General features: G+C 51.1%; 1 protein-coding gene across 5 annotated transcripts in view; it reads left to right on the top strand.

The window, feature by feature from the left end:
• Positions 1–12777, top strand: part of MSI2 (musashi RNA binding protein 2) — a 262158-nt gene that overhangs the window by 230629 nt on the left and 18752 nt on the right. For 2 of the 5 annotated variants that reach the window (XM_075168322.1, XM_075168325.1), the window contains exons 11-12: positions 2689–2712; positions 3866–3928. The exons of 1 other annotated variant lie outside the window; for it this stretch is intronic. In XM_075168322.1, the coding sequence (XP_075024423.1) occupies positions 2689–2712; positions 3866–3928 (87 nt within the window). The remainder of the gene's footprint in view (positions 1–2688; positions 2713–3865; positions 3929–12777) is intronic. 2 more of the 5 variants (XM_075168323.1, XM_075168324.1) reach the window with 1 other exon arrangement.

Genomic DNA, 12777 nt, shown 5'->3' on the forward strand with positions numbered 1-12777 from the left:
CCAGGTTCGGCCACAAAGCCCCTGGAAGATCCGCTAAGTCCTGGGCTCTTGGCGTTCTCTGCTCGGCAGTGCCGAGTGCGAGTCGGCGGGGCAGGGCGCTGCCTGCCCAAATCCAGCCCTGCCGCTCCTGGGCGCGCGCCGCCCCTTGATCCCCCCTTCTCCCAAACTTACTTGTGCCTTGGAGAAGGCAGTTGTTGCAGCCAGCCATTGGCCGCATCTGTGACCTTAGGGCAAAGCATTTAAAACCAGATGTGTCCATCTTCCCTCGCACGAGGCTGCTTTGGTATTTAAAGTGAAACTATTGATGCAGGAAGCAGAAAAATTTATCTGTGAAAAATTGAACTCCAAATACTGGCTTTAGCTCCTTCAGAGCCATAAGAGAGCGCCAAATTGATGTGAATCCTCAGGGCTTTCCTCTGTGGCCCCTGGGGTCCCCCCACGCCCAGCAGTCCTGCATCCCCAAAGCCACTGCTCTGACTCCGGGAGAAGCCTGCACTTCCCAGGCATTGCTAAGGGAAAACAGTGGTGCTGGCACGTCACACGCTGTGCTCTGCCGGCTAACGCTTCTCCTTGCCCCCTGCTCCGGCCCTCGGAGGTGTCCCCGGTGCCCCGTGCCAGGGTCCCTGTCAGGCAGAGCAGGATGGATCGCATCCACCTCTGCCGCTGCCTGGGGAACAGCACCCGGGAAGGTGCCGCTGGGACTCGGCGGCTGCATTTCGTCCTGTTTTAAATGCTGATGCCAGGGGAGGGGAATGTGTGCAGGCACGCAGCCTCGCCAAAGCGTCAGTGTGGTCTGGGGGACCAGCAAGAGGCTCCATGGACAAGCAGGTTCCTTCTGGGGGCCTGGAAGCCAGCAAAAGTGCCTGCTAATGCTTTCCTCTTTGCTAAAGAGCTGCAGATACCTCAGCTCTCAAATTTTAGTAAAATGGTGTGACAACACAGGCAGAAGGGTGATAGATGCAGAAGTTTCTTGCAGTACACAGAGTGGGTTCGGTGTTAATTGCACTGTCACTGTAATCCTACTCTTTGAAGTCTTCACTGGTGTAGAAGTTTATAAACAATGGGAGGTGATAATACAGTATGACCAAAGTGCTTAAATAATGCTATAGGGTTGGTGCAAGGGGAATTACAGAGATTAGTGGTGGAGCTTGAGACCAAAACCTGCGAGAGCCCAGCTGCACCCTTGGCTGTCTGCAAATGTCTTTCTCAAGTCGTTGTGCTGCTTTGTGCCTCGTTTTATCCCATCTGTGACACTGGGACAGCATCAGCTGCCAATCACTGCTGAGAGGTTCGGGAGCAAAAAACCACATAAGCACAAAAGTAAGTTAGCACAGTTGTGAGATGCCGCACAGCATTAACGTGCTCAGTAGTGTGATGATGGGGAAATTTGTTTTCAGCTGAACGAACTGATTAATGCAGTGCCTGGCAAATGTCATTTCAGTGTGGGGGATTGATTACTTTCAGTACTTTGGATTGATTTAGGGATCCTCCAGTGATGGAGCCAGCCTGAGAGTCTGTATCGGTAAGCAGGTTTTTGCTAATCTTGATAATCGATCCCTGATTCCGTCTCCCACTTCTGCAGCCCTAAGGGCTGTGCAGCCGTGCCACTGCCGCTCCGCCTCCGCCCGCCCAGCCGGCCGCAGCGTTCCCGGGCAGAGCACGAGCAGCCGATCACACTTGAGTTGTTTGGAGTGCCATGTCGCGCAGATGCTTTTATCTCAGAATTGGGATAATAGCTTTCTTTGGGGGTGGAGGGATTAATTTTTCACACATCTGTCCATTGGAATGCAATAACAGATGCTTTGTTCGGGCTCTTTCTGTGGACTGCCTTCTCCACCCTTGTTATTTCATTCTTCTTTTGCATGGCAAAACTTTTTGCCCTGCATTTCAAATAGATACTGAGCGTCCCTGGCAGTTGAACAAGAGAAACAAACTTTCCAGCCCTGCTTTTTATGCTGTTTTCAGGGGGTGCTTGGTGATTTGAAGGGTATTTGATTGGTTTTGGCAGAGGCATTTTATTCCGTGGAAAATCCACAGCTCCTCTGATCCCTTACGGATGGTTTAGGGAGCCCCTGGAGCCTCCAAATGAGAGATTTGCTGGTGGCCAGCTGGTCCTGGACATGCCATGGGAACGCTGAGGACGCTGCTCTTGGGATGTGCGCCGTGGTGGGCAGGGAGCGGAGGAGGAGAGGCTGTAGGGACAGCGCCAGCTCTGCTCCTGCCTAACCCACAGCGGGAGGGCTTGGGGCTTGGCCTAGGCATTGCTCTGCATGAAAACGAAGCCCCAGAGCCTCAGCCCTTGTCCTGCAGATGCTTTCCCTGCTGTTTGGAGGTTGGTTTGACTCTTAACACAGAGGTTTTCTCACTCCAGCATATCACAACTCCAGCCCTAAACGTGTGTCGGGGGACCCAACCAGGGTTGATGGCTCCATCACCAGCAAGAGGGAATTTAGCGCTTGGGTATTTGGTTATAATATCCCCCGGTCTGGATCTGCTTCCTCCTGCATCCCACTCCACAGGGATTGTAGCGATTCGTCAACATAATAAAAACGAACAGATACACATGGGCGTTAAGGAACAGCGTTTGCTGTGGGATGCGTGGGCTCTGCGCATGGGGAGCAGCAGCAGACAGCAGCCTGGGGTGGCTGTGCATACATTTACCTATACTATTTTTTTTTCCCCCAACAGCCCTATTACCATATTTAAATGCAAGTATGTCTTTTTTTAATTGATGTTTTAAGTAGCTTCAAGTCACTCTAGCCTAGTTGTTCTCTGCTCCTTTCCCCCTGGTAGATCACCTGTAGCTGAGACGATAGTGCTAGAGGTAGCGGGCTTGTAGTCTGCTGATTTCTCTGGGTCTCGCTCTCTCCGTTCCTCTAGCTCGCTGTTCTCTTTTTCTGTTGCCTCAGTTGTTTTTCTGTGGTTCTTCAGCATTGCAAAGCAGCTGTGATCAAAGTCCTGGAGCCCGCTCAAGGGCAGGTCCCGTGGTGGTGACTACCCCTGGGGTGGTCCTGTCGGGCGCCAGGAGCGGTCGGAGCTCCCCGGAGACCAGGAACCGCCGAGGGTTTTGTTGACTTTGCAGCAAGGGGGCTTGGGGTTCTTGCTGATCACCTGGACCTTGCCATTGCCCTCTTAAAATACATATATTTAAAGTCAGAGCCTCTGGCAGATCTTTTGAATATTAATTAAGTAAAGAAACTAAATCTGCAGTCTTGCTCGCAGCATTTCATTCGTCTGTAAGAGCTCGGTCCCCCTGTAGCAGGGTGTATGTCTTAGAGCTCCTTGATCTGCGGCTGTTTTGCTTTCAAGAGCTTTTTTTCTTTCTTTCTTTCTTTTTTAAATTACATTCCAGTGAATTTTTTCTGCTTGATCCCAGCAAATCTGTGATCTTGACATGAGGACCTCCTCATATTTTCCATTACTGCTATGTCTGTAGAGCAGCACGTTATTATCACTTGCAAATAAGCAAAGAACAGAATTCCCTCGTTTTGTGAAGCGGTCTGACCCTAGCCGATTGAGAGTACGGAGACATAGGCTGAGCGCTGCAGGCTCTGCCGCCAGTCCATCCGCCCCGGCACCGCGGCTTTCGCAGCAGCCGTGGCCAGGCGCGCCGTCGGCGGCACGCACCGCCGCGTTCCTCTTCTGCCAAGGGGATTTGGGCCACCTTTGTGCCGGCAGAGACCACCGGCAGTGGGCACCTGGCGAGGGCTCGGCTCTTTCTAAAAACGGTGCCTGTTGATGGCTCGGAGAGCCGGGACGGCGGCCTCTGGAAACGCCGTGCCCTCGGCGGCCGCCCTGCGCCCCGCAGAGACTCGCGGTTCCCGCTGGCTTCTTTCTTTACCCTTCTCCTTTTCTCCACGGCCAGGTTTTCCGGCAGCGGCTTATGGACCAGTAACAGCGGCAGCCGTGGCGGCAGCAAGAGGATCAGGTAGGGGGGCCCGTGGAAGAGCAAACCCTCAGAGTGCAGGGTCAGGTAAAAGCTCTGTCGGTATTCTGTGTGGCTGCAGCTCTCCATCATTTCTCTGATTTTCCTCACACTTATCCTGGGGACCTGAAAACAAACGATCAAATTAAAAAAAAAAAAAATCAATCCCAAACCAAACCCAAACTACAAGCAGAGGCCACGGGGCCTGGAGCACCTTGCAGGAGATTGGCGTAAGAACTGCCAAAACCAGGGTAGATATTCTGATTTGTTTCTTCATTTATTCCTTTATTATGTTGGTTTCTTTGTTTCTTTGGTTTAAATTTGAGGGTTATAAAGGACATCCCAAAAAAATCAATTTGTGTTTTTGGAAAAAAGTTTTCGTTTCTCATGGAAAGCTGGCGCTGGGGTGAGGCGGCGGCGGCGGCCCCAGGTGCTCCCGCCATGCCCGGAGCCGCTCTCGCCTCCTCCGCCACAGCCCGCTGTGAGGGGCGGCCATCGCGGGGCACCCCCGCGGCGAGGGGCCGCGGCCCCTTGGGGACGGCGTCCTCTGCCTGCGCGGGGCGAACGCCGGCGCTCGCGCTGTCGGCACCGAAGCGCCGCTGGCAGTTCGCCGGCCCTGCCCGCTTCGAACCCCGGCCTGCTTTCATGAGGAACGTCAAAGCTTTTCTTCCTGTCCTTCTGAAAACTTTTATTTTTTTCCCCTTAAGGGAAATAAATAAATCGTTGCCAATTACCGTTATTACCTTAGGCTTTAAATTTAGCTAAACACGTGAATTAGCGCTTTGCTCAGGTAATTAAGTGTTCAGTACAGCCATCAGTGAGCTGTTGGCTCGGCAGCGCCCGCCGCCGCCTCGGCTCCCCGGCCTGCCCGAATCAAGCCGGGACGGAGCCGCTGCCGGCCCGGCGCCTCCTGCACGGCCCCCCGGCTGCCAGCCCCTCGCCGGGCCCGGCTCGCCGGCGTGCACGGCGGAGGCGCCGGAGCGGAGGACGCGGCGGTGGCAGTGGCTTTCCAGCTCACTCATGGCGCAGTCCTGAAGCGGGGGTTTCTCGGTGGCTTTTCGGGCAGTGCCGGTGGGTTACCCGGCCTCTTCCCGAAAAGAGCCGACTAAACCGCTGCGTCGGGGTTACGAGGAGGGCGCAGGCCCGGGTGTGTCTCGAGTGCGAGCCTGATGCCATGGAGGCCAAAGAAAGACACCAGGAGAACTCCGTTCCATGCAAACTGGCACTGCTTGCAGGCTACAAAGGATTCTCTGTACCAGTTTCATCTTGTGGCATGTAGAGAGCGCCTAAGGGGTGACTTGCCAGACTGGTTGTGGGGATTCCCCATCTCCCGGCTTTTCCTACTGCCCCTTCGTGGAGGGGGAAAAACAAACCCAAAGAGAAAAAACAAAACCAAAAACAAAAAGAGAGATTGATTTTGCATATGATTTCAGGAAAACAGACTTCATTGTTTCTGCCTCTTCCTCATGTTTTGCCCTTCAGGTTTTGTTTTACGTGCAAACAGACCTGGTGAGTTGCCCCTTAGCAAGGCACAGAGGGTTTGGCTGGATTAACGTTGCTTCCCTGATTATTACTATTTTTTTTAATCGGAGTGCTTTTGGTGCCCATTACAACTGAACTGAGCATTGATCAATTCTGTGCCTGAAAATCATTTGTCTTTAATTTGAGTGTTTTTTGGTTTTTCTTTTGTTGGGTTTTCTGTTTTGTTTTGTTTTTTCGTTTTCGTTTTTTATCTGAACTTGCAATACGAAACTAAATCTAACCCTAAATTAACAACACCCTTTCTGGCAAGTTTAAAGAGCAGTATGGTGTTTGGAAATGTCTTTCAAGCCTCAAAATTGCCTGCGTGCACAAAACTGGCAAAACCCCAAAACTGAATCAAAAGAGCCCCCCCTCCCCAGCCCCGAGATCTCAAGGAGGAAGACGGGTTTGTCACCGGCCCGGCCCGGCAGCCGCTCACATTTGCAGCGAAACGTGCTCTGGGAGCAGTGGTGGTTTACGTAGAGTCATTTCCATCCAGACGGTTTTCGGAAGGGACATCCTGGGTTCGCCACTTCCATCCAGCAATGGTAGTGAATTGTATTCAGGAGCAGTAGAGTACGATCGATCTTGCGCTACAGTGTATGGGCCCGATTCATTACAAGAAAAATGGTTGGGGTTTTTTTGTCTTCTTTTCTTTTCGGTTGGGTTTTTCTTTTTCCTTTGCAAATTTGCACAGCCCTCTTTCACGCGTGCCTAATCCAAAAGCACAGAGCGCAGCACAGTTGGCCGTTACTGGCCCCGTTCTGCCAGTAAACAGAAAAGAGCTGGAAAATGCCCGGGCAGGCGCGTCCCACCGCCCCTCCGCTCGCTGGGGAGTGCTTTGCCCAGGGGCTGCCCGAGATGTCCCCATCGCTGCTGCCCTTTCTGCAGCACTCCAGCCCCACCAGCTCACTCCAAATTGACCTCCTCTGGTCTCCGGCCCCATCCTGCCGGCTCTTCCCCACCTTCCTGGCGTCACTGCCAGCGCGGTGGCTCTGCAGCACCGGAGCTCGGCCCAGGCGCCGGTGCCCGCCGGTGGGGCTGTGTGGAGAGCGTCCACCTCCAGACGTGCATTTGGTCTTTCAAGGAAGCTGCAGCCCTTTCTCTCCAACCCCCTGGGCTGCAGTGTGTGAGCACTGACCCCCTCGGTTTCTCCCGGAGTGATGTTCCTCCTCTTAGGAAACCTGCACGTTTGCTTAACAGCAAAAGGAGCCCCCCCTGCACGGGGGCAGCACCCAGCCCCGGTTCTGCACTGCCTGGTCTTCCCTGCCCTCGCCTCTTCTTTTTCTGTTGCAGCATGTGAGGATGCCGTCACCAGTTTACCTTGCTAGATAAACAAGTTCTTTGATCTGTCACAGCGGCTCTCTCCTACAACCAGCAGAAAGGGACATTTCCCCCTACTCGTGCTCAGTGCCACTCATAAATTCACGTCTAGCTTAGCCGGTCACGTGCCGGCAGGGTGAATGCAGCGATGCTTCTCTTTATAAATCACGTGCCCAATCGACATCCCAGTGATGAGGCGATAGCTGAGGTCCCTCGAGCAGATGGGGGGTTTGGCCACATCCGTTCACGCCGGGTGGGACTGTGCTGCCGAATCCCTCAGCGGGTTTTGACAACCTCATCCATTCTTGTATTTTTTTTTAATGAATTGGGACCTGAGCCACGGAAAACGAGCAAACTTAAAAAGACTGAATGCTGCAAACTCCTCCTAGACAACTTCACTATCAATGTCACTTTTCTTTTGAATTCACCTGACATATTTTACGTGTAAAACATTTTTGTCGTGTAAATGCTTTTTTTAAAATACAATCATGGTGGGGGGGACATTTTTATCCTGCATTTGACATGGGAGGGATTCATTTGGCAGGAGAGCAAGACAAGGAAAATTTGGCAGGAGAGGGTTTTCGTTCCTTCCTCTTTGGTTCATTGACAAGTCTGAGATTTTTCCAGCTCCCAACCTGTTGCCACCAACTATTCCTCCCTGAGGACTGGAGACAAAACCGATAAGGCCAGCCATAATCCAGCCCGCCCCCCGCTGCTGGGCACCGGGAGGAGCCGTGCGCGCCTGCCCCAGGCTCCCGCGGGCTCGCTTTGCCCGTCGAGACGGCCGGCGGACGCAGCGCGGTGGGACAGCGCGGTGCCGTGGCGCCAGGGGCTGCTCCCCCCCACCCCGACCCCCGGCACATCTGGATTTTGGGCGCCAGTCCTGGCTTGCCAGCGCTGCCTTTGAGCCCTGCGCCCTGACAACCCCTTACTGTACTTTATACTTGCCAGCTATAACAAATCTCGTAACGTGAGCTACTGACCTTGATGGTGAGTGTGAGCAGTTATGTTTTGTTGTTTTCTCTCTTGCTTGGTTGGGGCTGCTGTGAGAGAGGGTGTCTCTGAGGCATACTTTCCGGCCTCTCTTACACTCGGACGTGCACACCTCCTCTCAAACACTCTTCTGAGCGCTCTCAGCGGGAAGGTTTGTCCACACCTATTAATCCTCTCTCAGTGTCCAGCTTCTTGTTAGTAGCAGCTGGTTGCATGTTTTTTGCTTGTTCGGACGAAACGGTTCAAGAAACGACTCATATCAACTCTTGAGAAATGTCTCTATTTTTTTGTACACTTTCTTTCTTTTGATGTTTTTATTAATTTCCCTTACTTAAAAAACAAAACACCTGTCGTCCCGTAAAACATTTCACATCTCCCCTTGCCTGTTCTTAGAGTGTATGTATCTGTGGGACTGAACTAAATGCATGCACTGTAGTAGTCGTACTGGTAGCAGTAGATGTAGTTGTAGAACATGCATTGTTGAGTTGATATTATAGGTATCATCAACGTGAACTAGCGTGGCAGTTAAAAGCATAGCCTTGGTCTGATTGAAAGCGTAGGGCTATCAATACAGCAGAGAGCTGCTAACGGCTTGGATCCATAGTACCGTATTTGTTAAATCCCATTATCTGAAAGCTCAAATTGAAGCCGGCTGTAGGCAACCTACACCCTCTGTACAAGAACCCGCACATGCTGTTATGTTGATAGTAAATTTGCCTTTTTTTTTTCAAATTAAACCCCTAGGAATTAAAACGCTGACTATATTTTTGTTTTGTATTAAAAATAACTTAAGATATTTTTAACATCATTTTACAATCATGGTTTCTTCATCAGCCTGTTACTCGTCCATATTAGCCCATAGAATCATTCGTTGGCAGTCGTAGACCAGATGTGCCAAATGCAAATCACTCCATTTGGGTATCTAAATAATACCGTGTGTGTGAAGCCGCTTCCCGCAGACTGTCCTGAGACACGAAGCAATTTTTTTTAGGTCATAAACCTTAAATCTTGTTATGCAACAGAGACTCTGAGCTAGCGGTGGGTCGTACTCATTGCCATGTCACCCAGCTTAAGGGAACATGCTTAAATGAAGATTTAACATTTCATAAATACCAGCATGAGGAGTTTGAGGCAAGTTCATCATCTTTGCCATTGAGCAGCAAGTGTCTTTGCTTTTTGTGCCCAGGTTTCTGTGCTAAACTTAAAATTCTTTCACAGATGAAGCTGCAGTCAGGAAATTTAACAGATGGTAATTGAGATCCCGAATTAGGCTTTTGTTTATTTGTTTAGTTTGTTGCTTGTCAGAAAACATCCTGCTGGGAGTTGAAAAGATACTGTATGGCGTGGTCACCCCTTCCCTCCTCCCCGCACCTCCCGGCCGTCCCCGCAAACCAGATGTGCTGAGCTGGAGCATCTCCCTGCTCCGCTGGGGATAGTCAAGGCAGTCTTCAGTGCATTTATTCCAGCAAGCGCTTTCAAAGGAAATAAAATATCCAGAATGGGCTTTCAAAATGTAATTAAGGATTTGTATCCGCTCCTTACCTCTAATAGAACATAAAGTAAATCAACCAAACAACCGCTTGGATGGGGCTGACGCAATGCAAGCCTGCGCAAGGCAATCTGAGCCACCCCTATTACTTTTCTTATTGCTACGGAGGAGCTGAAACACTTGTGCATCGAGGGGGAGAATAATTTCCCCCTTAGATCTCAATCTGCCAGGGAGACGAGGGGACCCACTGTTTAATGCGCCACGCGTATGATGAAGTGAGGAGTGTATCTAAAAGTCAGCAGAGCGACAAATTGCATGGGGTTTAGGAAGCCTTGTCTTACACTTAAAGAAGGTGCTCTAAAAATTTAATCTTGTCATTGGGCACCCATAGTGTTAGCAAATTGCGGCCATAAAAAGTGGGACAATGGTTGGTCGGTGTGTGTGGAGGGAGAGAAGCCGCCACCGGCTCACAGAAATGTCGTAAGGAGGAGCGTTTCAAAGATCCAGCGATGAACCAATTTGGGATTTATACGGCCCGTTGAGAGGACTCCCTTGTGGCAGCTCTGATGGAACTGCTCTCCCTCTTTTATTCTACTATATAAAAGTACATAAAGTTTAATCCGAGCTATGTAATCTCAAAAGCCAGAACCTAACAAGTGGACCACTTGGGAGCAGCAAGCAGGCTGAAATTTCTCACTCCGCTGGAACCGCCGGTAATTATGTGACAGGCTGGCGGCTGATGCATCGGAAAATTAATGGCTGCATCAGATTTTATCTTTTGCTTATCTTCATAGCAGAGGCAGTCTGCGCTGGAGAGCATTGCAGGTGGCCCGGCAGGGAGGGTGAGGCGGAGGGACCCCGCACCGCGTGGGGCTTCGGCGAGGGGTGGACACAGAGACAAATGTCGCGCGTTAAACAGCAATAACAGCAGCCAGGCTCTGGGCGCAGCGCCTGCCTGAGCGGGGACGACGCCGTGCGCCTCTGGTTAGTGCAGCGCGGCTCTGGAGGGGGCCACTCTGCGTTTCTGTGGGTGGTTTTGGCCTCGTTACTGGCAATATCCTCTTACCCTTTTATGAGCAGTTGCTTTTCTGACTACTACCCCAAATTAAAAAAAAAAAAAATGAAAGGGGAGTAATTTCTGTTTCGGTTCAGAAGTGCTGTGCTGGTCCAGGGTGGGAATCACGCAGGTCCTTTCCAGAGCGCAGGCTACACGCAAAAACGGTTTGTTTTATTTTACTGTAGGATGCCACTTTTTGATTTTTTGATCCGCGAGGGACTGAGCTTCCTGCAGTGCTGAGTAGAAAATTCAGTAGATCTAAAACAATTTCGTGCTGTTGCTGTTAGGCCTTGACCACAGCAGTGGTCATTTTACAGGGCTCCTGGCTGAAGTCTATTGTGGTTAAAATGCATCAGCTTTAATCAATAATTTTGTAATAGAAAATCTTGTGCACTTGATAAATCATCTCCAGTGCAATTAGTGACCACCTCTGAAGTGCAGGCTTAAGTACAGTTGAAGTTAATCTTTAACGAATTTAGCGGCTAACTTTTAATAGTCTTTTCAATCAGGAGAATTATTTTCAATGGGAAACCACTCCTTGGCAGAGCTCGTCCCGGCGTCCCGGCTGCCGCTCTTGACACACGGCAAGTGGTGGCGGCGCGGACGCTGCCGCTGCCTCGTGCCGCGGGCGGGCTGATTGCCCGTGCCACCCTCGCCGGGCAGCCGCGCGCCAGCCCCGCAAAGCCCTGCAAGAGCCCATTATCGGTTCGGTTTCCTTTCTCTCAGCGGAAGCGGAGGGACAGAGCTCTTGGCTGTTGTAATTAGACTTTGTTCCACGCAAGATGCAGACGAGTCATTGTAAAGTTTGAAATGGGGCCTTCAGCGTGAGCTCTCCGGCGCAATGAGATACTTGAGCACTGAGCACGTCTCATGCATTTTAATCACTAAACTGAGCTGAGGGGTAACTTGCCTGTCTGGCAGCAGTTGCAGGCTGTTACCCATTAGTGGAACAACTACTAAATGGGACACAGTGCACATTTTACTGACATACTATTGTGAGTATTTTCATGCTGATTCTCTCCCCAAATGCTTTAAAAGTAAATACATAATTACAGTTATTTTTTTTTCTCTCTCTCCTTTCTGAAATAGAAAGCTGAAAAAGAAGCAGTGGCGTTTTTCCTTGCAGCAGATGTTAGCATGCATCTGGCTCTGGATTAGCTTGAGGAGCGTGGTGGATTAGTAATTGCCAGAGAATGCAAAATTGGTCTGCAGGTATATAAACTTGAGCTATTTAAAAATAATAAATTCACACAGCTGGGTCTTTTTAAGGGTATTTCCTGCTAGTTAAAGCAAGAGCCCAGAGCTTTGTGCCATGAGGACTCTCAGGTGTCTGTGCCCAAATCCTCCCCTGCCAAGGGCTGGGGTATTAGCTGCCGACAGCGGAGCTGGTGCCACCAGCTCTCCCCCAGACACCGCGTGGCGGGCAGCAGCTTCCCTCGGTGTTTCCTCATCGATCAGCTCAGGTTTTCCTTTGGGGGATGTTACTACCGGCCACGCCTGCCGTGCAGGAGCCCTCGCTCCGCCTTGCTCGGCCGTGGCCTGGGCGCCCGTCTGGCCGGGCAGGTCTGCTCACAGCGCCCGGCACCTCTCTGTGCAGGCGCCTGGTGCAGACCCTCCTGCACAGAAAGCACCGGGGGTTGTGGGCTGGATGTCTCTTCTGTGACCTGGATAACCCCCAAGCTCCCGAGCATCCGTCCAGCCCGTGGGTGTCCATCAGCAGCGGGAAGGTGCCCTCGGGCAATGCCCTGCTGCTACGGCAGCTTAAAATATGCAGTGAAACAAAGACCCGTTTTTGTTTTCATTTTCCTCCTGTATTGTCTGTTATTGTACAAAAGACTTCAATTTAAAATTAACAGGAGTGATAGCCAGTTAATGTGGTACAGTGGGAGGCCGGAGTTTCTGTTGCTATGGCAATGGAGTTCGGCTCATTTGTTTTGTAGATGAGTAATTACTACGCAATTAGAGTAGGCTAAAAATAAAGGGGCCTTTTGTTCCCTGTTACTCATTAATATTAATAAAAGACCTGTCCGGACTGTGGTAAACAATTAATGCAGATGTGGTTGCCCATGGTAAAAGTAGCAGCAGCTTTCGTGTTACCCAGCGCGAGGTGAAAGCGCCGGTGTCGCCTGGCTCAGCTCTTCCTTCATTTGAAATAGAAAAATTATTAGAGAGAGGTCTGTGTTAGCACAGCATCACGAGCTTTAGCCCTTATTTGCCAGTTGGATGGATGGTAATAAGTGTTAAAGCTTAATGTGCAGACACAGACAGCAGGTACAGCGCTGGGGTCAGATCCTGCGAAACAGCGAGCAGCCGCAGCCCTCCGAGTTGTGTGCGAGAGAAATGCAATGGCAGCAGTTCCCTGATGCAGAAATCTCTTCATTTATCCCCCCTAGCCCGGCGTTGCCCAAGGAAGGGTGCAGAGCCATGCCGCTGCCGGTGACCCTCTCCGGTGAGCAGCACCGGCTGTGG

The sequence above is a fragment of the Calonectris borealis genome, chromosome 19 (assembly GCF_964195595.1).
Source record: "Calonectris borealis chromosome 19, bCalBor7.hap1.2, whole genome shotgun sequence".
NCBI lineage: Eukaryota > Metazoa > Chordata > Aves > Procellariiformes > Procellariidae > Calonectris > Calonectris borealis.